The sequence below is a fragment of the Pongo abelii genome, chromosome 8 (genome assembly GCF_028885655.2).
Source record: "Pongo abelii isolate AG06213 chromosome 8, NHGRI_mPonAbe1-v2.0_pri, whole genome shotgun sequence".
Taxonomy (NCBI): Eukaryota; Metazoa; Chordata; class Mammalia; order Primates; family Hominidae; genus Pongo; species Pongo abelii.
Genome location: NC_071993.2, coordinates 75,195,071 through 75,222,439, shown reverse-complemented (window position 1 = coordinate 75,222,439; position 27,369 = coordinate 75,195,071). Strand labels below are relative to the sequence as shown.

Genomic DNA, 27,369 nt, shown 5'->3' with positions numbered 1-27,369 from the left:
TCAGATCTCGAGTTACCTATCAAGGTTTTTGTATATTTTTGGTTGATTTTTAAAGCAATGTGTTTAGAAGAATTGCTTTAGGATAGCTTGTTTTGTCTCTTTCTCAGAAGGTTCTCTATTAATTTGTGTAGGTGATTATTGATTTCTTTCTGTGGCCCTTTACTTGATAGGAAATACCTGTGGAACAAAAAGAAGGCGCTTTCTCTAATTTTCCCATATCTGAAGAAACTATTAAACTTCTCAAAGGTAATGTTCTTGGAAATATCGTATGACGTTAGAACATATTATTTTAACAGAAGCACTCCACTGTTTTTGTTAAGATGAACCAGGATGTATCCTTATTGTAGGCTGATATATGCGGAAGAAATGTATTCAATTTAGTACTATAGTAGTGATGGTTCTTCATGCTTCTTAAACAAGTGGTTAAAATTTCTTCAGGCCCTCTGTGGTGGCTCACACCTGTAATTGATTGAGGCCAGGAGTTTGAGATCTTCCTGGGTAACAGTGAGAACCTGTCCCGACAAAAAGTTTAAAAATTAGCTGGGCACGTGGTAACACACATCTATAGTCCTAACTACTCCAGAGGCTGAGGAAGGAAGATCGCTTGAGCCCAGGAGTTCAAGGCTTCAGTGAACTGTGATCACACCACTGCACGCCAGCCTGGGTGACAGAATGAAATCCTGTCTCAAAAAAAATTGTATTTAATACAGTATGTATTCAGAAGTGTAATGACTAATGGTGCTGGTGAAATTAAGCAATTAGGTGATGCCATGTTAATGTTTTATCCCTTTCACTTCTGAGGCATCTCTAGATTAATGAGCCTAATTTATAGGCGTAAACCCAGAATTCATTTAATAATCTGCTTCTGAAGTAGCTGGAGTCACAGTTACTCAAGTAGGTGCTTCCTAAATCAGGAGCAGCACAGTTGGATTGCAAAGCACCAGATTTTCAGGCTTATGGATGAGACTTCAAATATTTACTATAATTGGATGCTTTAAAGTTTGTTGATATTTTTCAGTCAAGCAGATTCTTTACTATCAGAATATTTCTGAGCCAGGTATGATGGCTTGCACCTGTAATCCCAGCTGTCCATCAGGCTGAGGCAGGAGGATCACTTGAGCCCAGGAGTTCAAGGCTGCAAGTGAGTTATGATCACACCACTGTACTCCAGCATGGGCGACAAAGCAAGACCTTGTCTCTTAAAAAATATATATATTTGAGCCTAACTTTGTAGATGTTGACCAGAAGGTAGAATTCCTTAATTCTGCAGGACCAGAAGCATGAGTAGTGTACTTCAGTATGTCAGTATGGCTAATATTTTAAGAATGCAGTGTGCGATAACACAGTTAATTTGTTCATAGGCCGAGGAGTGACCTTCCTATTTCCTATACAAGCAAAGACATTCCATCATGTTTACAGCGGGAAGGACTTAATTGCACAGGCGCGGACAGGAACTGGGAAGACATTCTCCTTTGCCATCCCTTTGATTGAGAAACTTCATGGGGAACTGCAAGACAGGAAGAGAGGCCGTCCCCCTCAGGTAACTGTCTTAAATACAAGGGCTCTCAGTCAGCACAGGAAAAACCACCACTTGGGCATTGTGTACATATCCTACTATTTTTTATTGAGTTCTTATAGTCTCCCATTCTATTTACTGTGGATCTTTATGTGAAAGTAATCCAGGACAATCCTTTTATATTTAATAATTAATATATACAGATCATTCTCTGTATATTTCAATATTTTAATCTTTCCCACAGTTTTGATCATCTATATAATTAATGCTCATCATATTTCCTTCAAACCATTAGATGTCCCTGGGGCTCATAGCTTTGGTCAAGTGTCTGACCATTTTTGCCTAGATGGAGAAAGCATTTTTGGTAGAAAAGCATGAATGGGCGGTGGCTCACACCTGTAATCCCAGCACTTTGGGAGGCCGAGGTGGGCAGATCACGAGGTCAGGAGATCGAGACCATCCTGGCTAACACGGTGAAACCCCGTCTCTAATAAAAATACAAAAAATTAGCCGGGCGTGGTGGCGGGCGCCTGTAGTCCCAGCTACTTGGGAGGCTGAGGCAGGAGAATGGCATGAACCCGGGAGGCAGAGCTTGCAGTGAGCCGAGATCGCATCACTGCACTCCAGCCTGGGCGACAGAGCAAGACTCCATCTCAAAAAAAAAAAAAAAGAAAAGCATGAATGGAAAGAAGGGCAAGTCAGAGGTGAAAAGTCCATGCCCCCATATTAGGGTGAGTCCATTGGGTTCATTTCTAGAGAACTTGACATTTAACAAACATTAACCTCATTGAAATGACTGTGAATGCCCATGTTGTCACTTTGGCTGTGGGTTCTTGCAGTTGTCTTTCTGGCCTAACCTCCCTTGCTCACTGGCCTTCCAGTGTCCATGCTCCCCCTTTGTTAATTTGTTTACTGCTGTATCCCTAGCACATAGAATAGTGCTTGGCCAATAGTAGGTAGTCATTAAATATTTTTTAGATGAATGTATTAGGTGTTCTTGAATCATATTAGTTTCATACCGTTACCCTATTTTGAGGACCTGTAGCAGTTCAAGCAGTTCTCCTGCCTTAGCCTCCCAAGTAGCTGGGATTACAGGTGTGTACCACCATGCCCGACTAATTTTGTATATTTAGTAGAGATGCGGTTTCACCATGTTGGCCAGGCTGGTCTGGAACTCCTGACCTCAAGTGATCCACCCACCTCAGCCTCACAAAGTGCTGGAATTATATATAGGCTTGAGCCACTGCACCTGGACTTTTTTTTTTTTTTTTTTTTTTGAGACAAAGTCTCGCTTTGTCGCCCAGGTTGGAGTGCGGTGGTGCAATCTTAACCTCTGCCTCGCAGGTTTAAGTGATCCTCCCGCCTCAACATCCCAAGTAGTTGGGATTACAAGTGTGAGCCACCACACCTGGCTCATTTGTATTTTTAGTAGAGATAGACTTTCACCATGTTGGCCAGGCTGGTCTTGAACTCCTGACCTCAAGTAAGCCACCCACCTTGGCCTCCCAAAGTGCTGGGATTATAGGCATGAGCCATTGCGCCTGGCCAGCAGTTTCATGTTTTATATGTATAGAGATGAAACTCATATTGCTTTAGGATTCAAAGCCCCTTACATTGTTGGCTCTACCTTACTTCTCTGATTTTGTTCTGCTTCAAATTTTCTCTACTGTAGAGGTTAAGACTATAGGTTTTGGAGCCCAACTGCTTGAAGGCTCTGCTCCTTCTTAGCCTTTGGGGTTTAGTCAAGTTATTTATCCTCTAATACCTAGCTTAAAAGGTTGCGAGAATTAAATCAGAATAATATATATAAAGAATTTAGTAGAGTCTAAGATCTATTAGACAAAAATATTAGATAATGTTATCGTCATCAACAGTGTTAGACCTTGTTCAAGTCGTTCTTTCCCTGGAATGCTGTTCTTTAAGGACTAGATTAAGAAACAAATACTACACAGTAATTTGAATTCAATTATTTTTCTTTATCAGGTACTGGTTCTTGCACCTACAAGAGAGTTGGCAAATCAAGTAAGCAAAGACTTCAGTGACATCACAAAAAAGCTGTCAGTGGCTTGTTTTTATGGTGGAACTCCCTATGGAGGTCAATGTGAGTACATTCAAAAAGTGAGGGAAGTATAATGCCACCCATTGTTGACTGCTCTGATTGGATTTCTTTTCACCTTGACATCTGGCTTCTCTACATAGGACAGTCGTTTATGGGGATTTTCTTTTGCCATTGTTTAAACGGGGTCAAGAACATGGTCCTGCTTGATGATAGGCAAATCCTGTATATGTTTCTTAGGACTTTTATCTATTTATATTTATCTAGGGGCTACAAAAGTAACTTATTATTGAACCCCAAAAGACAGTCCATTTGGGCTCTAGGAAATAGGAAGTCAGAATTCAAGGTTACTCTTGTCTGTCAGGACCTTGGGTCTGTCCCTCTTTCTGCATGGTTGCTTCTTTCTTGATGTAGGCAGGCTTTCTTTCCTTGGGGCTCAAGGGCCAAATGTTACAGTCTCTGCTCTTGTATTCCATTACTTCCCAGTTCAAGGCCTTGGAGCTTTATTATTAGAGCAGATGTATAAATTAGGAAGGGATTTAAGGAATTAAAAAAATCATAGTTTTGGCCGGGCGCAGTGGCTCATGCCTGTAATCCCAGCACTTTGGGAGGCTGAGGCGGGCGGATCACGAAGTCAGGAGATGGAGACCATCCTGGCTAACACAGTGAAACCCCGTCTCTACTAAAAATACAAAAAATTAGCCGGGCGTGGTGGCAGGCACCTGTAGTCCCAGCTACTCAGGAGGCTGAGGCAGGAGAGTGGTGTGAACCTGGCAGGCTACCACGCCCGGCTAATTTTTGTATTTTTAGTAGAGACAGGGTTTCACCTTATCGGCCAGGCTGATCTCGAACTCCTGACCTCATGATCTGTCAGTCTCAGCCTCCCAAAGTGCTGGGATTACAGGCGTGAGCCACCGTGCCCGGCTGGAAGTAATTTCTTTCCTGGTGCTGTCGTCTTCCAGTAGTGCATATTTCTTTCTTTTTCATTTATTTATTTATTTATTTATTTATTTATTTATTTATTTATTTATTTTTGTGTGTGAGACAGAGTCTCACTCTGTGGCCCAGGCTGGAGTGCAGTGGCGTGATCTTGGCTCACTGCAACCTCTGTTGCCCAGGTTCAAGCAATTCTCCTGCCTCAGCCTCTTGGGTAGCTGGGATTACAGGCGCCCGCCACTGTGCCTGGTTAATTTTTGTAGTTTTAGTAAAGATGGTGTTTCACCATGTTGGCCAGGCTGGTCTTGAACTCCTGATCTCATGATCCACCCACTTTGGCCTCCCAAAGTGCTGGGATTACGGGCGTGAGCCACCACGCCCGGCAGCATATTTCTTTTATGTCACTTTGTACACTAGACTGTCACTTCAAATATTTACTATAATTGGGTGCTTTAAATTTTGTTGATATTTTTCACTACTAATGTTTTTCCCACTAGATTAGGAGTGCCATGAGTATCTTTATCATTATTACTTAGCATATTACTTTGTACTTGTAGGTATTTAACAAATATTTTAGAGTAACAATACAGTTAACTGTGGTACCCCAGACAGATAAAAGTACTTACTAAAAACCCAGCAAATCTTGTCATTGTTTTTTATAGTTGAACGCATGAGGAATGGGATTGATATCCTGGTTGGAACACCAGGTCGTATCAAAGACCACATACAGAATGGCAAACTAGATCTCACCAAACTTAAGCATGTTGTCCTGGATGAAGTGGACCAGATGTTGGATATGGGATTTGCTGATCAAGTGGAAGAGATTTTAAGTGTGGCGTACAAGAAAGGTAATCCACAAATTCAAGAAGCCGATAAAAAAGACCAAAGGAAGGATGGTAACTCTGTCTCCTGGGTTCAAGTGATTCTCATGCCTCAGCCACCCTAGTAACTGGGATTACAGGCACCCGCCACTACGCCTGGCGGATTTTCGTATTTTTAGTAGAGATGGGGTTTTGCCATATTGCCCAGGCTGGTCTCAAACTCCCAGGCCCAAGTGATCCGACTGCCTCACCCTCCCAAAGTGTTGGGATTAGAGGCATGAGCCACTGCGCCTCGCCTGGTGACTAAGTAGTTTTCTAAGAGATGAGTAAAGCCTTGGGAAATTGGAAGGGGGCTTATTTTATCTAGAAACTTGGATTTAAAAAAAAAAGTCATTACTCTAGGATTAAAGCTGGTGAGGAAAAAAAAAGTTATGATTTATCATATTACCACAATGGGGAAAACTTGGGAAAGTAAAGAAAAATACCATCTTCTGTCATCTTGATGTGGTCTGCTTTTGGTTTATTCCTGATGTTTTGCATTTTATTGTATATATGTGTTGATTATACTCTTGACTATACATATAAAAATTCAGCAAAAATACTGTATGAAGTGGTTGGCCATGACTTAATTCTACCATCTGCCTATTTTGATTTTTATTCAATATAAATAGTTCTGTTTAGCCACTTTTATACAGATAGCTTCTCACCTCAATATCTAGAATTGTTTTTTTTTGAGACAGGGTCTAAATCTGTCACCCAGACTGGAATGCAGTGGTGGGATCTTGGCTCATTGCAGCTTCCACCTTCCAGGTTGAAGCGATCCTCTGAGTAGCTGGGACTATAGATGTGCGCCACCATGCCCAGCTAATTTTTCTGTTTTTTGTAGAGCTGGGTTTCACCATGCTGTCCAGGCTGGTCTTGAACTCTTGGACTCAAGTGATCCTCCCTCCCACTTTGGCCTCCCAGAGTGCTGGGATTACAGATGTACTCTACCGCGGCGCCCTTTTTTTTATTTTTAAGATAGGCCCTCACCCTGTACTGAGGCTGTAGTACAGTGGCACCATCATAGCTCACTGCATCCCTAAACTCCTGGGCCTCAGCTTCCTGAGTAGCTTAGGGCTACAGGCATGCGCCACCATGCCTGGCTAATGTTTTTATTATTCGTAGAGACAGGGTCTCACTGTGTTGCCCAGGCTTGTCTTGATTCCTGGCCTCAAGTGATCCTCCTGCCTCCACCTCTGAAAGCATTGGAATTACAGGCATGAGCCACTGTGCCTGGTCTGGAATTGGTTCTTTAGGATAGATTACCAGAAGTGGAATTACTGAGCTTGAAAGTGTAAATAATTCATGCTCCTCAATATACATTGTCAAATTCTCTCCAGAAGGGTTCTATCACACTTCTATTTGGAATGTTTGAGAATGTGATGACACTCTTAAGTAGAATTGAACAAACAAAAATAGTAGCTGGACTCAATGATTGGACAAGAATTCTAAATTCATAAAATATTGAGAATAGAAATCTTAGAATAGATTTCGTTTGTAATTCAAAAGCCTAATGGTCAGAAAGCAAAATAACTTTAAAGTACTTTCACTATTTTAAGGATCTTTTAGATAAATTACCTAGCGGTATTTCTTTGCCCATTGGGAAACCTCTGTCTTCCAGTTTTGTGTCCTCAGTGCCCGACTTGGCTTCAGGTGGTTGCTGGTGAACGTTGATGGACTGTGGAAGTATTAGGTTAGGTGGAATACTATGTAGGCTTGTTTGGATTATTCATACTGACTTTTTTTCCCCCTCCTCAAAGATTCTGAAGACAATCCCCAAACATTGCTTTTTTCTGCAACTTGCCCTCATTGGGTATTTAATGTTGCCAAGAAATACATGAAATCTACATATGAACAGGTGGACCTGATTGGTAAAAAGACTCAGAAAACGGCAATAACTGTGGAGGTAAATTATTTACTTAGTTGCCAGAATATAAAATTGTATATATTTTTTTCTTGTCTGTTAATATTAGGACTGGTAAATACTCTTTTTCCAGATAAATACTAAATCCATGTGAAAAGCCAAGGAAAGATATTTCTATTTGAGCTGTATATGATATCTGTGTTTTTATTTTTATTTTTTGAGATGGAGTCTCGCTCTGTCACCAGGCTGGGGTGCAGTGGCGCAACCTCACTGCAACCTCCACCTCCCAGGTTCAAGCGATTCTCCTGCCTCAGCCTCCTGAGTGGCTGGGACTACAGGCATGCGCCACCACGCCCAGCTAATTTTTGTATTTTTAGTAGAGACAGGGTTTCACCATGTTGGCCAGGATAGTCTTAATTGCTTGGCCTTGTGATCCGCCCACCTCGGCCTCCCAAAGTGCTGGAATTACAGGTGTGAGCCACCACGCCCGGCCCGATATCTGTTTTTAAATTTTCATCATCGATGGCCTCATTTCGTTTCAGAATGATTTGGAACTTAAATCTATCTGAATTATGTAAACATAAATCACACTTAAAATTTAAACATTAGAGGGCAGCAGAGAAATCTAGTGCTTTGTGTTTAAGCTTAAAAGTGTTGAAGTTTAAAATTTCACCTTCGATTCTGATAATCTAGATGAATTAATTTCACTGAGGAACAGACCTGTATATTAATCTACTACAGATTGGGTTTTTAAGTAAATGAAAGGGCAAAACATACAGAAATTTGTTGGTTATTTGGTTTCCTGTAGAAAGCTAGGGAATGGCATTTCCTTTCCTGCATTTTTCTGGTTGTCAGAAAATAAAGAAGTTAGATGATCTTTAGAGAAAGGGGAGAGGCATGGGGAGATGGGCAGATCCTGTTGCTTTCTGCTTTACTGGCTTATTTAGGTTTTTTTCTCTCAGTGGTGGCTGCAGACAGCTCTTATCAGGCTTGAGTAGTTGTTTCCAGGAGCAAGACATTAGAACGTTAGTGTTGTGCTCACTGATCATTGTGTTGTGATTTTAGTTTCCAGCAAAGCTTTACTAAATAGATGTTTTTTTTCTTTTATATAAGCATCTGGCTATTAAGTGCCACTGGACTCAGAGGGCAGCAGTTATTGGGGATGTCATCCGAGTATACAGTGGTCATCAAGGACGCACTATCATCTTTTGTGAAACCAAGAAAGAAGCCCAGGAGCTGTCCCAGAATTCAGCTATAAAGCAGGTTGGTCCTTCCCCTTATGCCAGCAAAACTGGGGATATCAACAAATCTTCACCTTGGGCATAGCTGCTCTTGGTCTGATTTTCATTCATTCAGTGAATACCAGTTAGTTTAGTTTAGAAATGAGAGGGAGCTGCTACTTTTTTTTTTTTTTTTTTAATTGAGGCAGAGTCTCACTCTGTTACCCAGGCTGGAGTGCAGTGGTGTGATCTGGGCTCTCTGCCTCCTGAGTTCAAGTGATTCTCCCACCTCAGTCTCCCGAGTAGCTGGGATTACAAGTGGGCACCACCACGCCTTGTTAATTTTTTTTTTCTCTTTTTTTTTGAGAGGGAGTCTTGCTTCTTCGCCCAGGCTGGACTGCAGTGGTGCGATCTTGGCTCACTGAAACCTCCACTTCTTGGGTTCAAGCAATTCTCCTGCCTCAGCCTCCCGAGTAGCTGGGATTACAGGCACGTGCCAGCACGCCCAGCTAATTTTTGTATTTTTAGTAGAGATGGGATTTCACCATGTTGGTTAGGTTGGTCTCGAACTCCTGACCTCAAGTGATCCACCTGCCTTGGCCACTCAGAATGCTGGGATTATAGGCATGAGCCACTGCGCCCAGCCAACTTTTTGTTTTTTTTTTTTTTTTGGAGACAGGGTCTCACTTCCTTTGCCCAGGCTGAAGTGAAGTGCATTGGCGTGATCTTGGATCACTGTAGCCTCAACCTCCAGGTAGCATGCACCACCATACCTGGCTTTTTTTTTCTGGATGGTGTTTTATTATTGATATAATTCATGTGCCACATATTACCATTTTAAAATATACAGTTCAGTGGCTTTTAGCATAATCACGAGGTTGTGCCACAGTCACTACTATCTAATTGGGAAGACTTTTTTTATCTTCAACTTTTAGGTTCAGGGGTACATGTGAGGATGTGCAGGTTTGTTACATAGCTAAATGTATGCCAAGGTGGTTTGCTGCACAGATCATCCCATAACCTAGGTATTAAGCCCAGCATTTATTAGCTATTCTACCTGATGCTCTCCTACCCACCTTCCGCTAATTTTATTTTTTTTAATTTTTTTTAATTTTTAGTAGAGACCAAGTCTTGCCATATTGCCCAGGCTGGTCTCAAACCCCAGCCTAAAGCAATCTGCCTGTCTGGGCCTCCCAAAGTGCATGAGCTACTGCACCTGGCCTCACTTCTTTCTAATGACCAGAGTGTACATGTTAGAACTCACTTAGTCTGTCATGGCATCTCATCACACAAATGAGGAAAGGGTGGCTCAGACCTAAGGTTACACTGACAAAATAGGTTTGATCACTCTTGTCTCATTCTCAACTTCAATAAGTAAAGTCAGATACAGTTGGAATTGATAACTGAGGATTTGGAAATAATATTGAGGCTTATCCATTCAAGACACATTTTCCCCTTTGTAATGTTTTCAACAGGCATATCACCAAACTATGAATGTCTTTTATAGGCCTAACTGATGAAGAGAAAAAGTACTTGTATTGTTGGAGCTGGTGTTCTTACATCCGTTTATTTATTGGCAGGATGCTCAGTCCTTGCATGGAGACATTCCACAGAAGCAAAGGGAAATCACCCTGAAAGGTTTTAGAAATGGTAGTTTTGGAGTTTTGGTGGCAACCAATGTTGCTGCACGTGGGTTAGACATCCCTGAGGTTGATTTGGTTATACAAAGCTCTCCACCAAAGGTATGTGCTTTATGCTTAGATTTTATTTTGTTTTGTTTCTTTTGTGTATTAAAACAAATTGGAAATTGTATTATTTACTTTCATATCATTAGTATATAGCTATCTTTTGAGTGCTGGGATGCTAAGGGTGATTTTGAGAATGAACCTGTTATGAGACACCCACCTCAGAAGACACTTGAGTAGAAGTGCAGTCAGCAGACAGAGGTTCAAAAGGTGACTTTGGGATATAGTGTGATTTTTGAGCCAAACCTTGAGGATGGGTGGAAAGACTGAGATGGGATAGGGGTAAGTAAGATAGATAAATGCATGAGCCTAGAGGACAGGGGAGAGAAAGGGCCTGTAATTAACCTCTGTGGTTAGAGATGCTTAGGTTTGCGAGTTATAGGAACCTCTCAAGGAGGACCCTGAAGCATAGTTTACTTGATATGGATAGTTCTTCACGTAAATAAAGGTTGTTCTAAAGGTATTCCAATCACTTCCAACATGAGGACCCCAAAATCTCACCCAAATTGGCAAATCCCCCATGGTTAAAGGCTGCTTACAACAATGGGGAAAAATAACTAAGACTATGAATTCACCAATTCTTAAAAAGGAAGTCCCATGAGTGTGTGGTATAAACATTGTTTCATGAGCCTTTAGACTTTTTGATATGGTAGCCACTAGCTGTGTTGAGCCAGTAGCTGTGTTGAGCACTTGAAATGTAGGTGATCTGAATTGATCTGTGTACTGCAAGTGTAAAATACATACTGCATAACTTTTTATTATGCGGTCTGGATTTTGAAGACTTATGAAAAAATATAAAATATTGCATTGGTACCCTGGTTTGTATAGATAGTATATTGAAATGATAAGACTTGGATATTTTGACAGGCGTGGTGGCTCATGCCTGTAATCTCAGCACCTTGGGCGGCTGAGGCAAACAGATCACTTAAGGTCAGGAGTTCGAGACTAGCCTGGCCAACATGGTGAAACTCTGTCTATACTAAAAATACAAAAATTAGCCAGGCCTGGTGTCAGGTGCCTGTTGTCCCAGCTACTTGGGAGGCTGAGACAGCAAAATCACTTGAACCCGGGAGGCGGAGGTTGCAGTGAGCCGAGATCATGCCACTGCACTCCAGCCTGAGTGACAGAGCGAGACTCTGTCTCAAAAGAAAAAAAAAGACTTAATATATTGAGTTAAAATACATTAAGCTTCTTAAAGAAATCTTTTTGGTATGTCTACTGGAAGATTGAAAATTGGAATTACATATATGCCTCTAATGGACAAGCACTATTTAGACAATGCTCTTTGTAAATTTGCCTGCAGGACAGGGACCACTGTTCTAGAAGCTTTAAAAATTGCCAGAGGTCTTTAAATTGAAGTGCTAAGGGACCTTCTCCCTCATGTCCCCAGGTTTATAACCACAATTGCTAGTGTTCACTGAACTGCATAGGCTACTCAGGTGTTTGTCTCTTTTTTGGTTTAGTGTTACTCATGTATTTTACTTCAATAGGATGTAGAGTCCTACATTCATCGATCCGGGCGGACAGGCAGAGCTGGAAGGACGGGGGTGTGCATCTGCTTTTATCAGCACAAGGAAGAGTATCAATTAGTACAAGTGGAGCAAAAAGCGGTAAAACTATTCTTATCTTTCATTAAGCAAATGTTGAGTTCTAAAGTCAGTCTTTGGTTTCTTCAATTTTTATCCACTTTAAAATATTTTTATTTCTAGTGTGTGGCAATGACTGAAAGCTTATTGTTAGGTACATATGTTGTCCTGTGATAAAAGGCCCATTCTGAAGTAACTTTGCATTTGAAAACAGTGATTTTGTTTTCATATGTTTGAAAGGCAGTTTTCAGACAATGATAATATGAACCAGAGATAATTAAGATTGAGGGGCTGTAGGAATTGCTTGAAAATCAAATGAATGAGGGTATGTCAAAAGGATAAAGGGGAGAAGAGACTAATTTTTCCTCCAGGAGAATTGGAATAGTGTATGTAGATTCTTGCCCGTTCAGGAGCTTAACTCGTCTCCTTCCTCTTGAGTGGACTGCACTTAGGGACTTGCTTTCAAAGAATAGAGTAAGGTGGGGAGTGAGGACTTTACCGTGGAGAGATGAACAAACACTACCTAGGCCAGCTGATCGTGGGTCACATCATCAGTGATAGGCACATAGGCATGTGCCCCTGATAAGAGGTGGTGAGGCGAGCATTCACGTTGGGTATTCCTCCCCCAAATATATAACCCTGAGCATGAGGAAAACACAAGACAACCTCAAACTGAGGGACATTCTACAAAACTGTTGACCAGCACTCCTTAAAACTGTCAGTCATGAAAAACAAGCAAAGAAGGAAAGACAGACATGGAATAAAGTCTGGGGTTCGGTTAATAGTTTAGCAATGTTGGTTTCTTAGTTGAAACAAATGTACATTAACAGTGTAAGATGTTAACAATAGCAGAAACCTAGAGCTCTCTGTACTGTCTTTGTAGCTTTTCTGTAAGTCTAAAATTAAAAGTTCATTTTTTAATGTAATAAATACATTTGGCCTATATTAAAAAATTAGGGGACTGCTTATCTTATTGGAAACAATTGATGGCCGTTGTACATTAAACTGTGGTTCATTTTCCTGTAGGGAATTAAGTTCAAACGAATAGGTGTTCCTTCTGCAACAGAAATAATAAAAGCTTCCAGCAAAGATGCCATCAGGTATGTTCCCTACCACTGCTATGGTCTGTTTTAGTGTTTGTTCAAACACTGCATGTCTTTGTACAGTAATAAGATTTGACTTTAAAAAAAATTTTTTTTTAAATTTTTGAGACAGGGTCTCACTAGGTTGCCTAGGCTGGTCTCAACTCCTGATCTCAAGCAGTCCTCCCACCTCAGCCTCCCAAAGTGCTAAGATTACAGGCATAAGCCAGCATGCACAGCCTATTCTTTTTAACTGATAACCTGTTTTATCAAAAAAAAAACCAGACCGTGCTGAAGTAGAATTTCACAAAGTGGATATCCTCGTTTCTACTCATTCCTGTCCTATCCTGTTTACCAGAGGAAACCACTATTAAAATAGTTTGCTTTGTCTAGGATATTTTAAGGGATAATATCTTAGGTATAGTATAAGTGCTTCTCACCCACTGGCTGATTAGACCACAGATTACATTCCAAATCTACGTTAATCCAGTTCCTTGCCTGGTAGGATGAAAGTTGATTGCTTCGTTAATAGTAAATGTCTAGATGGTGAGGATTGAGTTAATTAACAGTTTGTCAAATGGAGGTGCTGCTGGCATTGGAGGCAAGAGAATTATTTTTTATGGGATTGTCCTGCAAATGGAAGGATATTTAGCTGTTTAGGATCCGTAGCTGATTCCCCTGTGCCGCATACTCAGGGTAAGTAGGGTTGGCATTATAAAAACCAGAAACCATTTTCCAGATGCCTCCTAGTGGTGGCCTACATTCTCTGTTAAAGAACCACTGAGTTTGGGCATCATTTTTATAGTGGTTTCCACAATTACTGTAAATGCTTATTTAAAAAACAGACACAGGGAGTCCATGATCAAAGGAAATCCTGGATGTCAATCAGCATATTAATAGTTCAGGAAAGTTTTGTAAATGAAAGAGTTTTGGGCCAGGCATGGTGGCTCATGCCTGTAATCCCAGCACTTTGGGAGGCTGGGGTAGGCAGATTGCCTGGGCAACACGGTGAAACTCCATCTCTATAAAAAATACAAAAATTAGGCCGGGCGCGGTGGCTCACACCTGTAATCCCAGCATTTTGGGAGGCCGAGGCAGGTGGATTACCTGAGGTCAGGAGTTCAAGACCAGCTGGCTAACATGGAAAAACCCCGTTTCTACTAAAAATACAAAAAAATAGCCGGGCGTGGTTGTGCACACCTGTAATCCCAGGTACTCGGGAGGCTGAGGCAGGAGAATCGCTTGAACCCAGGAGGTGGAGGTTGCAGTGGGCCGAGATCACGCCATTGCACCCCAGCTTGGGCAACAAGAGCAGAACTCTGTCTCAAAAAAAAAAAAAAAAAAAAATACAAAAATTAGATGTGGTGGTAAGTGCCTGTAGTCCCAGCTACTCTGGAGGCTGAGATGGGAGGATTGCATGAGCCCAGGAGGTTGAGGCTGCAGTGAGCTGTGGTTGTGCTAATGTACTGCACTCTGGGTGGCAGAGTGAGACTATCTCAAAAAAAAGAAAGAGAGGGAAGGAAGAAAGAAAGAAGACAGGGAAGGGAGGAAAGGAAGGATGAGTGTATTTTTTTTTTTTTTTTTTTTGAGACAGAGTCTTGCTCTGTTGCCCAGGCTGGAGTGGAATGGTGCGATCTCATCTCACTGCAAGCTCTGCCTCCCTGGTTCACACCATTCTCCTGCCTCAGCCTCCCGAGTAGCTGGGACTACAGGCGCCCGCCACCACACCCAGCTAATTTTTTGTATTTTTAGTAGAGAGGGGTTTCACCGTGTTAGCCAGGATGGTCTCGATCTCCTGACCTCGTGATCCGCCTGCCTTGGCCTCCCAAAGTGCTGGGATTATAGGCGTGAGCCACTGCACCCGGCCTGGAAGAGTGTATTTCAACTGCATTTTTCAAATTTATTTTAGCATGGCATGTTTTTTTTAAGTGTCCTACAGACAGGGTTCCCTTGGGTGCCAGTTAAGGAGAGTTGGGGTTAGATGGCCAAGAAGGGGAATGGGACAAAGATGCTGGTGGTATACAACAAAACAGCCTCCAGAGCGCCAGCCCTGACACGGCTGCATGTCACTTTCTACCCTTTTACTGGGTGATCTTTTTCAACTTTGAATGGGACATTTATTATTGCCAAGATAATGGTGACCCCCTTAAAAATGTACAAATAGTCCCATAAAGGTCCTTATCATTTTTTAAACTGACTTTGGAGGTCTTTTTCTTATTTCTTTTATTTTCTTTTTTTTTTTAAAGAGACAGTTTCTTAAAATGATTGTGTGTGGCAGAGTCATAGCTCACTGCAGCCTCAAGCAATCCTCCCACCTCAGCCTCCCAAGTAGCTGGGACTACAGGCATGTGCCACCACACCCAGCTTTTTTTTTAAACTTCAGAATGGAAATAGGTTTTTTCTGATCCTAAAAGGTAACACATGCTTCTTGTATAAAAACTCTTGACATTATTCATCATCACATCTAATGGTAGTATGACATTTTATTATGTCTGTTTTGTGGCTTATATAAGCAGCCCAGATGATGCACATTTTAAAATTGTTTATGCTTTTTGTATATTATAAGTAACATCGTGGTGAACTTCTTGTTTTATTATTTCCTTAGGATAAAATGGTGGGGTAGGTGATAGAATTACATACAGTCAAAGGAATGGATTTATTACTATAGAAATATGATTATTATACACTGCATCAAAATAAATATGTTGCACATGTGAAAGATTTGGAAAGTTACTCATTTATCTTGAGATGTCTTAGAAATGAAATCTGTCCACTTCTAGTATCCTTTCTCCTAACACACTCTCAACAGGCTTTTGGATTCCGTGCCTCCCACTGCCATTAGTCACTTCAAACAATCAGCTGAGAAGCTGATAGAGGAGAAGGGAGCTGTGGAAGCTCTGGCAGCAGCACTGGCCCATATTTCAGGTGCCACGTCCGTAGACCAGCGCTCCTTGATCAACTCAAATGTGGTAAGGTTCTGCAGCACATTTCTGACACTTCATAATTTGGGGTATGAGCAGGATATGAAAGAGTTTCATTTAAGCTCCCCAGTTGTTTTCATTTTCTCATGAAGGTAGTAAAGTATTAATTGTATTTTACAATTTCTGGCCAGACACAGTGGCTCATGCCTGTAATCCCAGCCCTTTGGGAGGCACAGGCGGGAGGATGGCTTGAGCCTACAAGTTTGAGATCAGCCTGGGCAACCTAGTGATACTCTGTCTCTACAAAAAAATCAAAATAAAAAATTAGCTGGGCGTGGTGACATGCTGTGGTCCCAGCTACCTGGGAGGCTGGGATGGGAGGAGGGAGGATCACCTGAGCCCAGGAGGTTGAGGCTGCAGAGATCCATGATGGTGCCACTGCACTCCAGCCTGGGTGACAGAGTGAGACTCTGTCTCAGAAAAGAACCAATAATTGCCATGTTTAAACACACACACACATACATGCAAATCCATAGAGGCAGAAAATATGAGTGGTCCTGACTGGCTGTGTGGAGGGAGGAATGGCAGTGGCTAGTAATGGATGCAGGATTCTTTTGGGTGGATTATGCCATGTTCTGAAATTTTAGATAGTGCTGAATGGTTGCAGATCTTACAAATATACTAAAACAAACAAAAAAAACACTGGATTGTATACTTTCAAATGGTGAATTTTGTGGTATGTGATTTTTAATTGTTTTAATCCTAAAGTAGACGAAACATATATATATGCATAAATGCATATCATACATTTAGCCAGCATACCTAGAAACTTTAGAAGGTATATGCTTTTTTTTTCCTGTAAATTCAAATTTTTATTGAGACAATTGTAGATTTACATGTAGCTGTAAGAAATAATACAGAGAGATCCTTTGTATACTCTGTCCAGCTTCCCTAAATGGCAATATTTTGGAAAACTATAATACCACAACCCAAGATATTGACATTGGTACAATCAACCAGTCTTACTCAGAGTTCCCCAAGTAAAACCAGGGACTGTTTGTACTAATTGTTTGTGTGAGGTGTATGTTTTTAGGAATAACTTTTCAAGAAATATTTTAGAATCACAAAAGCAGGTATTTATCAATTAGGTTTATTTTCAGCACTTTAATTTTATTCTCCTTTCTTGTGTAAGGGTTTTGTGACCATGATCTTGCAGTGCTCAATTGAAATGCCAAATATTAGTTATGCTTGGAAAGAACTTAAAGAGCAACTGGGCGAGGAGATTGATTCCAAAGTGAAGGGAATGGTTTTTCTCAAAGGAAAGCTGGTAAGGCTGGGGTCTCTGTTGTAACCTTGATGGGGCTTTATGTGGGCAGGAAAACAGTGTGGTGTGGGTTCTTCCTGTTCTGTGGGGATGCTGCGTCTCTTCACTCGCTCATCTTCCCTGGGTAATCTTATCTGTGATCCTCAGATGCCACTCTGCCACTGACAACTACTGTACCTCTATCTCCAGCCTGAACCGTTCTCACAATGCCAGACTTGATCCAGCTGCTTCCCTGACATCTGTACCTAAATAGCGTATTTAAAGTAACTTTTTCAGAATCTTTTTTTTTCTTAGCAATCCTATTCTAGCACTGGACTTATTCAGAATCTTGAATTCAAATTAAAAATGAAAAATTTTGCCTCCCAAACCTGGTGTTCTTTCTTCTGAGGCCTTCTCTTGGTTTATGCCATAGACTATCACAAGGATTCTCAAACATTTTGGTTTCACAATCCCTTTAGCAAATGTTAGGGACCCCCAAAAGCTTTTGTTTACATGGGTTATATCTATTGATACTTACTGTATTAGAAATTAAAACTGGAACTCTAAAACACAATATCATGTTCCATTAGCCGTCAGAGCAATGATTTTATCACGTCATATAGTGTCTAGGAAACTCCACTGTACCCTTAAGGGAATGAGTGTGGAAAGGGCTACATTATTATGAAAATAATTTTGACTTGGCGAAGCCCGTAAAAGATCTCAGGTTTCCAGGTTTCCACTGGCCTAGTGAACCAATCAGATTTATCTTCAACTTATTGCATGTCTAGCCATGTTGTTTACATGTCTAGCCATGTTGTTTATCTCCTTAAGCAACTCCACGAAACTTGCGGGATAAAGTCTCAATCCTTTCATAGGAGGATAAGATCCTTCATGTCCTGGCCTCTGCTAGCCTTACAGCTTAATTTCTACCTCATTGCTACCAACACCATTTACTCCAGCAGTGCCCAGTACACCACGCTTTATCTCATCCTCAGTGCATGCTGAACCTACTATTTATAGTAATCTTTAGGCTGGGCGCGGTGGCTCATGCCTGTAATCTCAGCACTTTGGGAGGCTGAGGTGGACGGATCACCTGAGGTCGGGAGTTTGAGATCAGCCTGACCAACATGGAGAAAACCTGTCTCTACTAAAAATACAAAATTAGCCGAGGATAATGGCACATGCCTGTAATCCCAGCTACTCAGGAGGCTGAGGCAGGAGAATCACTTGAACCCAGGCGGCAGAGGTTGCGGTGAGCCGAGATCGCGCCATTGCACTCCAGCTTGGGCAACAAGAGTGAGACTCCGTCTCAAAAAAAAAATTTTATATATATATAAATCTTTTCCTCCAAAGTAGCTTTTATGACTTTGCTTAGCCTTAAATCTTACCAGGCAATGTTAGGGGCGTCTTTATCTGTACTTCAGAGTCTTTAGGACACATGTTTATGCAGGTAAACTTTTACCTTGCTGTGTTTGCTAATGGAGAGGCTCAAGAACACTCAAAGGCAAAAACTGTTTTCTAATTACCTCTATACCCAGTGAATGCCTGGGATTATACTCTACTTCGTAAATATGTAAGCGAAGATTCCCATGAATGGCAAAATCCACCAGTAGGTGATGATACCTACGTTATGATTGGGTAAATTTTGGGGTGAAAGGGGTGTTCCTTATAAAATATCGCAGTTGAAGACAGCAGGGAGAGGAGTGCCTGTATTAGTTAACACATAGTTTGACTATATTTTTAGACGATTTCCTCGATTGGAGAGGATGGCACTTAATATTAAAGATGGTGTGCTGGCTAGGTGCCATGGCTCACACCTGTAATCTCAGTATTTTGGGAAGCTGAGCTGGGAAGATAATTCTTGAGACCAGCCTGGGCAATGTAGTGAGACCCTGTCTCTGCCAAAAAAAAAAAAAAAGCCAGATGTAATGGCATGCACCTGTAGGAATTCAAAGTTACAGTGAGTTGTTAATTGCACCACTACACTCCAGCCTAGGCAGTAGAGCAAGACCCTATCTTAAGAGGGGAAAAAAAAAAGATGGTGTCCTGTACTATTTTTTTCATACTCTTACAGAAGGCTGAATTAAGAAAAACCAGAAAATCAACAATAGGAGATCACTTGTTTTTCTGCGTTTAATTAGGTCATTCTGAATAGCTGGCATTGCTTTTCTGATGGAGGCAGTATATAGTTTAGACTATAGGTTTTAGAGCCATACAGACTAGATTTTAAATACTTGCTCCATTTAATAGCTGTGGGGCCTTAGATGACAAGTCAGCTAACCTTTCCAAGCCTGTTTGCTCAGCAATAAAATGTAGCTAATAGCCACTAGGGGGTTAGCACAGTGTAGTAGCTAAGACTCTGTCTCTAGTAAGAAAGTTCTAAATCGTTTGGGGTTCTTTTTTTCAATATTCCTTGTCTTTCTGCAGTGTACTTTTGGCAGCTATAATGTATTAGCTTTGGTCTAAAGTTCATCTAAAATTATACCTGGTGGTTTTTTTGCTTTATGTTTTTTGTTTTCTTTTTTTTAAAGAATACGTGGTCTTTTAAAGGGAGTATTTTTCATGTGCGTTGGTTGGATTAACTTCCATTTGCTTTGATTTCCAGGGTGTTTGCTTTGATGTACCTACCGCATCAGTAACAGAAATACAGGTATTCTTTTCCCTTAGATTTTAAAGTTAACGTACCTAAATTGTAGAATGTTAATTACGAAAATAGAGAATAATAGATTGGGAAACAATAGTTCTGGTTCCTTTAGTAAGAGATAATCGATAATTAAATTTTGGAATATTCCCCCCTAACTTTTTAATTCTGATATTTTTGTAGTTGAACCCACCTGGTTTCTATATTTCCTTTATACAAAGTTGTGAACGATATCCAGATCTCCCCACCCTTTAACACTTATATATGGTATACAGATTTTGTGTGCGTGTGTGTGCGCGTGCGTGTGTGTTTTCAGACAGAGTCTTGCTCTGTCACCCACGCTGGAGTGCAGTGGTGCAATCTCGGTTCACTGCAACCTCTGCCTCCCAGGTTCAAGCGATTCTCTTGCCTCAGCTTCCCAAGTAGCTGGGATTATAGGCCCACCACCACCCCCGGCTAATTTTTTGTATTTTTAGTAGAGACGGGGGTTTCGCCATGTTGGCCAGGCTGGTCTCGAACTCCTGACCGCGGGTGATCCACCCACCTCCCAAAGTGCTGGAATTACAGGCATGAGCCACAACGTCCAGCCTACAGGTTTTCATAGACATTTAAAATTGTTACATCTTTATTCAGTACTGTGAGAAATGTGTGCTTAATATATTTGTTTTATTACCTTTGGCTGTAGATACCCTGTAGCAATTGAGTTGAATAAATGGTTTAATAACTTAATAAATGAAGTAGTGATGAGGGCTATTTTTCATAATGAAACTATATTTTCCCACACTTCAGTGACACTGGCTTTTGGACCATGATGGTTGGCCAGTGTTATTTTTGACCAGTGACTTGTTAAGCACTTATGTTATCACCTTTTCTTTGAAGAAATGGCAAATATTTTGTTTTTCTCATGCTTTTTAAAAATTGAATACTAATTAAAGCACACAAAAACAAAACATTCTCTCAACAGGAGAAATGGCATGATTCACGACGCTGGCAGCTCTCTGTGGCCACAGAGCAACCAGAGCTGGAAGGACCACGGGAAGGATATGGAGGCTTCAGGGGACAGCGGGAAGGCAGTCGAGGCTTCAGGGGACAGCGGGACGGAAACAGAAGATTCAGAGGACAGCGGGAAGGCAGTAGAGGCCCAAGAGGACAGCGATCAGGAGGTGGCAACAAAAGTAACAGATCCCAAAACAAAGGCCAGAAGCGGAGTTTCAGTAAAGCATTTGGTCAATAATTAGAAATAGAAGATTTATATAGCAAAAAGAGAATGATGTTTGGCAATATAGAACTGAACATTATGCCTCCTTTTGACCACTTGCCGAGTCCCTGTCTCTTTCAGACACAGACAAGCTTCATTTAAATTATTTCATCTGATCATTATCATTTATAACTTTATTGCTACTTCATCAGTTTTTCCTTTTGAAAGGTGTATGAATTCATTACATTTTTATTCTAATGCATTATCTGTAGATTAGAAGATAAAATCAAGCGTGTATCTGCCTATACTTTGTGAGTTCACTTGTCTTTATACTCAAAAGTGTCCCTTAATAGTGTCCTTTCCTGAAGTAAATACCTAAGGGAGTGTAACAGTCTCTGGAGGACCACTTTGAGCCTTTGGAAGTTAAGGTTTCCTCAGCCACCTGCCGAACAGTTTCTCATGTGGTCCTATTATTTGTCTACTGAGACTTAATACTGAGCGATGTTTTGAAACAAGATTTCAAGCTAATCTGGGTTGTAATACAGTTTATACCAGTGTATGCTCTAGACTTGGAAGATGTAGTATGTTTGATGTAGATTACCTATACTTATGTTCGTTTTGATACATTTTTAGCTTCTCATTATAAGGTGATTCATGCTTTAGTGAATTCTTCATAGATAGTATATATAAAAGTACATTTTAATAGAAAGCCAGGGTTTTAAGGAATTTCAAATGTATAAGGTGGCTCCATAGCTTTATTTGTAAGTAGGCTGGATAAATGGTGCTTAAACGATAATGTACTCCACTTCTTCCTATTGGAAGATTAACATTATTTACCAAGAAGGACTTAAGGAAGTAGGGGACGCAGATTAGCATTGCTCAAGAGTATGTAAAAAAAAAAAAAAAGAACCAAACCAATGGAAATAATCAAATGCAAAAAGGTAACAAATTCATAACTGGAGAGCAAAGAGAAGAACAAGTGTGATTTGCATGATAAAGCATTGTTTTAATGGTGAAAACTTCACAGACCACTAATGTTTCTAGAGGTTAACTTCAAGTGGGCAAGCTGGGGTTTTTAGGTAGTCAGTGGCCTAGTTCCTAAAGCCACAGTATAGGATCTGTTTGTTAAACTGAATGTCTGTTGAAAGTTTGTTTTAGCTGCTTGGAGGCTTCCTTTTAAGACAAAGTGTATGTGATTAAGTTGTTTTGAGGGAACTGAAGAACCTGATGTAGCCCCTGGCCAGATAACTGCCTGATTTCTCAGATATTATTTCTCTGGGAAGCATTCTACATAGCACAGGAGCTTAAGAGTGGCATTATCTTCTCGCCTTAATTTCCAGAGATTATTTCTGTACTGAGAATCCTGGAACTACTATGCTAGGAAATTTAAAGCCGCATGGTCTGTCTTGTTTTCATTTAATAATTGTGAACACCTAGAATCTTTCTAGGTCCTGATTTCTCTTGCTTAATCCAGTCTTTATCTCTAACTGCCCCTTATTTGATCACCATGTACTAGACTAGGAGCTCTGATAGCCAGCTCAGCTCCTAATCCTTGAGGCAACATCCTTTTTCTATTTGAACTTCAGTTCTGTCCTTGAATCCTGACTAGATATTTCTTGCCCTCTGGTCTCAGAATTCTCTTGGCTTTTATTCCTTGATCCACTTGCCAGTTTTATCATTTACCCTTGTTCCTCATGGCTTCCCATCAAGCCATGGATATTAGGTGACAGTGTAATTTATTAGATTCTGGTTTTGCCCAAACACTGGGCATGCTTTAATAACAACTGAACCATTTCGTTATTTGGATAAGCATGGGTACCTTATCAAGCAGATTAAAAGGATATGGTACCCGTCCTTTAGAAAAGAACAGCTAAAACCTTGTTGTGGATTATGGATTTAGCCTAAAGAAAAATAATCTGGCATAAATTAAGAGTAAGAGGGAAGATTAATAGAAATTTCACTTCACATAACTTAAAAATGGCTATTTCAATAAATGAAACTAAAGTTTCTCTTGGATCCCAGAATTCAACCTGTATTTATAAATGTATAATGTATTTAGCTACTTTTTGGTTTAAATGAACTTGTTGGGTTAGCTTGGTAAGTGTTATAATTTTTACTATTTTCTACAAAGAAAATATTTTCTAATTTAAGTTGGAGCTATCTGTGCAGCAGTTTCTCTACAGTTGTACGTAAATGTTTTTACTATAAAATGAGCTAATGTATAAAATACTGATCTATACCATAATAAAGATAGTAATACTTGATTTTGGTGGCTTTTGTTTTCTAAAATGAAAATAGCTTGAAATATTTATTATAAAAATAATAAAAGCTAGATATAAAAATCTAAAGAAAAAAAAAACAGTCACCCTTATCTAATATTTTAGTGAGCAGTCTTCCACATGTTCATTTATAAAATTGGAATCATTTGATTTTGTGTATTGCTTTTCCCCCCTCAGCATGTTGTGCACAATTTTGTACAGGCTTACATGGACATTTTTGATGACATGTTATCTTGTATGGATATGCCACTACACATTTAACCAGTACTCGATGTCCATGTTGGTTATTTCTAATTTTTCACCATTATAAACAACCCTAAAGTTAATATCCTCATATATGTGTTTGCATACTTGTCTGTCACCTTAGGATACATTTTCTAAAGGTAGAACTACAGCTTTGAACTCCTAGGCTCAAGTGATCCTCCCTCTCAGCCTCCCAAGTAGCTGAGACTACAGTGGGGTACCAGCAAACCTGGCTAATATTTAAATTTTTTATAGAGATGGAGTCTCATTCTGTTGACCAAGCTGGTTGTGAACCCCTGGCCTCAAGCAATCGTGCTGCCTTGGCCTCCCAAAGTGCTGGGATTATAGGTGTGAGCCACCATGCCTGCCCTCTTCTAATTATCTGTCATGAGATGGATCTCCAGTCATTTTTGAGGTTTATGTATTTAATATATTTAGTGTTTTGCCTATACCGGGTCATGGATTTTTGTCTTTCTTTGAGACAGGGTCTCTATCTGTTACCCAGGATGGAGTTCAGTGGCATGATCATAGCTCACTGCAGCCTTGAACTCCTGGGCTCCAATGACCCTCTTACTTCAGTCTCCCACTTAGCTAAGACTATAGACATGTGCCGCCACGCCTGGCCAATATTTCTTTAAAAATGTTTTTTGTAGAAAAATTAGCTGGGCATGGTGGCGGGCGCCTGTAGTCCCAGCTACTTGGGAGGCTGAGGCAGGTGAATGGCGTGAACCTGGGAGGTGGAGTTTGCAGTGAGCCGAGATCATGCCACTGCACTCCAGCCCGGGTGACAGAGCAAGACTGTCTCAAAAAAAAAAAAAGTTTTTTGTAGAGCCAGGGATCTCACTATATTGTCCAGGCTGGTGAATTTTTGTCCATTTTTTACTGCTGAATTCCCAGCACCTACAACAGTACTGGCAAATAATAGATACTAAATATTGAACAAGTGAACAAATTTTTGTTTTTGTTTTTTTTTTTTTTTTGAGACAGGGTCTCACTCTGCTACCCAGGTTGGTGTGCAGTGGCTTGATCACAGCTCACTGCAGCCTCCAACTGCCAGGTTCAGGTGATCTCCCATGTCAGCCTCCTGAGTAGCTGGGACTACAGGCATCTACCACCATGCCTGTCTAATTTTTGTATTTATTTATTTATTTTTTTGTAGATACAGGGTTTCGCCATGTTGCCCAGGCTGGTCTTGAACTCCTGGGCTCAATCGATCCTGTGACCTCGGCCTCCCAAAGTGCTAGGATTACAGGTGTGAGCCACTGCGCCTGGCCCAAATCATTTTAAATGTACTGGGAGATGCACTGATAGGAGGCCAAACTGGCAGCAGGACTGCCTGTTAGAAGTAATCAGATGATGGTGGCCTAAACTAATGGAGATAAAAAGATGTACACAGAGCTCTTTAGGAGGTGGACTAAGCAGTACTATTTGGTTTTAGGTTTAATGACAGAAGAGGCCTGGTGCAGTGGCTCACGCCTGTAATCACAGTACTTTGGAGGCCAAGGCGGGCAGATTACTTCAGGTCAGGAGTTCGAGACCAGTATGGCCAACATGGTGAACCCCCACCCCCACCCCGTCTCTACCAAAAATACAAAAATTAGCTAGGTGTGGTGGTGCACACCTGTAATCACAACTACTCAGGAGGTTGAGGTTGCAGTGAGCTGAGACCACGCCAGTGCACTCCAGCCTGGGCAACAAAGCAAGACTCCGTCTCAAAAAAAAAAAAAAAGAATGACAGAACAGGCTGGGCTTGGTAATCCCAGCACTTTAGGGGGCGAGATGGGAGGATTGCTTGATAAGCCTGGGCAACATGGCAAGACCCCATCTCTACCAAAAAAAAAAAAAAAAAAAAAGTGCAGGAAATCAGCCTGGTGGATGGTGGTGCCATTCACTGACACGTAGAACTGCAAATGTGGCAAATTTGGTATGGGAAGGAAGGGGCATGTGAAGAGGAAGATCATTTAGACCTGAACATACTGATACACAGCAGCTATTGAAACATTCAGGTGTGATTGTTCTAGCTGTATGTTGGATATTCCAGTCTGGAGCTCTGGAGAGCCATCTGGTCTGGAGACAAAGTGGGAGTGAGCAGCGTGTGTAATGATAGACCTGGAAACGGATGAGATCTCCCAGGGATAAGGTTTAGGAAGGACTTTTTAGGAGCATTAACACTTAAAGGATAGACGTTTAATTTTATTTATTCTTCAGAATAATTCTGTCGAGGTAAGTAGTAGTATCATTCAGATTTTACTATGGGAAACCTGAAGCTTAAAAAAGTTAACTTGTCAATAAGAAAGCTGGTCGGTCTGAGGTTCAAACCGTATGTCTATGAGCTCCCAAAATCAATGCTCCTTTGTATGTCTCAAAGCATTGTACACAGCTGGTGCTTAATAGTTAAAATCTTCTATCACCCCCTCCCCATTTGACTTGATAACTTGGGAAGGTAAAAGGCATGAGGTGGCTTTCACAGCTGTGGGACTTAGCTCTTGTTACCTTGGGCAGTTGTACAGATTCCTACAACTTGTATTTCAGGGTCGAAGTGAAAAATATTTGTCTATCACTGAGTGTTTTGTATATTTATGGCTCTCGATCAAGAGATTATGTGTTAATGATAATAATCAGCTCTTGGCTACATTTCAATTTTTTTTCTTTTATTTTACTTTAAGTTCTGGGATACATGTGCAGAACGTGCAGGTTTGTTACATAGGTATAACATGTGCCATGGTGGTTTGCTGCACCTATCGACCTGTCAGCTAGGTTTTATGCCCCGCATACATTAGGTATTTGTTCTAACGCTCGTGTTTTCTTTTTTTCTGAGGCAGTCTCGCTCACTGTAACCTCCACCTCTTGGGCTCAAGCCATCCTTCCGCCTCAGCCTCCATGGTAGCTGGGACTACAGTCGCGCGCCACCATGCCCGGCTAATTAAAAAAAAAAAAATTATGTAGAGATGGGTCTTGCTATGTTGCCCACTCCAGTGGGCATCCCAAAATGTTAGGATTACAGATGTGAGCCACTGCGCCTGGCCTTTTTTAAAAAAAGTTTTATCCAGTGACAGGCTGGGCTATACACTTAATGTCTAAAGGTTTTTGCCTTTCAGTTCATACCAACGCGAGTAGAGTTAGCTAGCTATGTTTGTAAACAATATTCCGATATGCTTCGTTAAAGTAAGCCGATATTAAACGTTTATATAAACCCATCCTCACAGGGTCAATCTGGAGATAAACTCACCGCTGCAGGGGGCGGGGAAGGAGGCGGGAACACGCTCATTGACAACTTCATTTCCATGAGAATGGTTGCTGTGGTGATTGCTACGTCTTCCCATTGGTCACTGCCGAGCGTATTGCGGTTCTCCGGAAGGGTTTTATTGGTTCCCATTCCAGAGCGACCGCAACGTGTCGAGAGCCGTAAGTAAAGTGTCGCAAAGCAGAAGGAAGGCGGGAGTCCCGCCTGCAAACATTGAGGAAAGCCAGGCAGTAGAGGCCGCTATGGCGAACGTTCCGTGGGCAGAGGTCTGCGAGAAATTCCAGGCGGCGCTCGCTCTGTCGCGGGTGGAACTGCATAAAAATCCGGAGAAGGAACCGTACAAGTCCAAATACAGCGCCCGGGCGCTACTGGAAGAGGTCAAGGCGCTGCTCGGTCCCGCGCCTGAGGACGAGGATGAGCGGCCTGAGGCCGAGGACGGCCCGGGTGCTGGTGACCACGCCCTGGGGCTGCCGGCTGAGGTGGTGGAGCCCGAGGGGCCCGTCGCCCAGCGAGCGGTGAGGCTGGCAGTCATCGAGTTCCACCTCGGGGTGAACCACATCGACACGGAGGAGCTGTCGGCGGGGGAGGAGCACCTGGTGAAATGCCTGCGGCTGCTGCGCAGGTACCGGCTCTCGCACGACTGCATCTCTCTCTGCATCCAGGCGCAGGTGA

The 27,369-nt window shown here is 41.4% G+C and overlaps 2 protein-coding genes across 2 annotated transcripts in view; both read left to right on the top strand.

Annotated features, from left to right (window-relative positions):
* DDX21 (DExD-box helicase 21) overlaps nucleotides 1–23,195 on the top strand; it is a 37,824-nt gene extending 14,629 nt beyond the window's left edge. Inside the window, exons 4-16 of the mRNA XM_002820881.5 lie at nucleotides 171–246; nucleotides 1,362–1,540; nucleotides 3,500–3,617; nucleotides 5,171–5,356; nucleotides 7,132–7,277; nucleotides 8,349–8,498; nucleotides 10,036–10,197; nucleotides 11,691–11,810; nucleotides 12,813–12,886; nucleotides 15,678–15,837; nucleotides 16,982–17,116; nucleotides 19,698–19,742; nucleotides 20,698–23,195. Coding sequence (XP_002820927.1) covers nucleotides 171–246; nucleotides 1,362–1,540; nucleotides 3,500–3,617; nucleotides 5,171–5,356; nucleotides 7,132–7,277; nucleotides 8,349–8,498; nucleotides 10,036–10,197; nucleotides 11,691–11,810; nucleotides 12,813–12,886; nucleotides 15,678–15,837; nucleotides 16,982–17,116; nucleotides 19,698–19,742; nucleotides 20,698–20,967 — 1,821 coding nt within the window. The 3' untranslated portion in view covers nucleotides 20,968–23,195. The remainder of the gene's footprint in view (nucleotides 1–170; nucleotides 247–1,361; nucleotides 1,541–3,499; nucleotides 3,618–5,170; nucleotides 5,357–7,131; nucleotides 7,278–8,348; nucleotides 8,499–10,035; nucleotides 10,198–11,690; nucleotides 11,811–12,812; nucleotides 12,887–15,677; nucleotides 15,838–16,981; nucleotides 17,117–19,697; nucleotides 19,743–20,697) is intronic.
* A 928-nt stretch (nucleotides 23,196–24,123) lies between these two features.
* The window catches only part of KIFBP (kinesin family binding protein), a 30,933-nt gene continuing 27,687 nt past the window's right edge, over nucleotides 24,124–27,369 (top strand). The window contains exon 1 of the mRNA XM_002820886.5: nucleotides 24,124–27,365. Coding sequence (XP_002820932.2) covers nucleotides 26,940–27,365 — 426 coding nt within the window. The 5' untranslated portion in view covers nucleotides 24,124–26,939. The remainder of the gene's footprint in view (nucleotides 27,366–27,369) is intronic.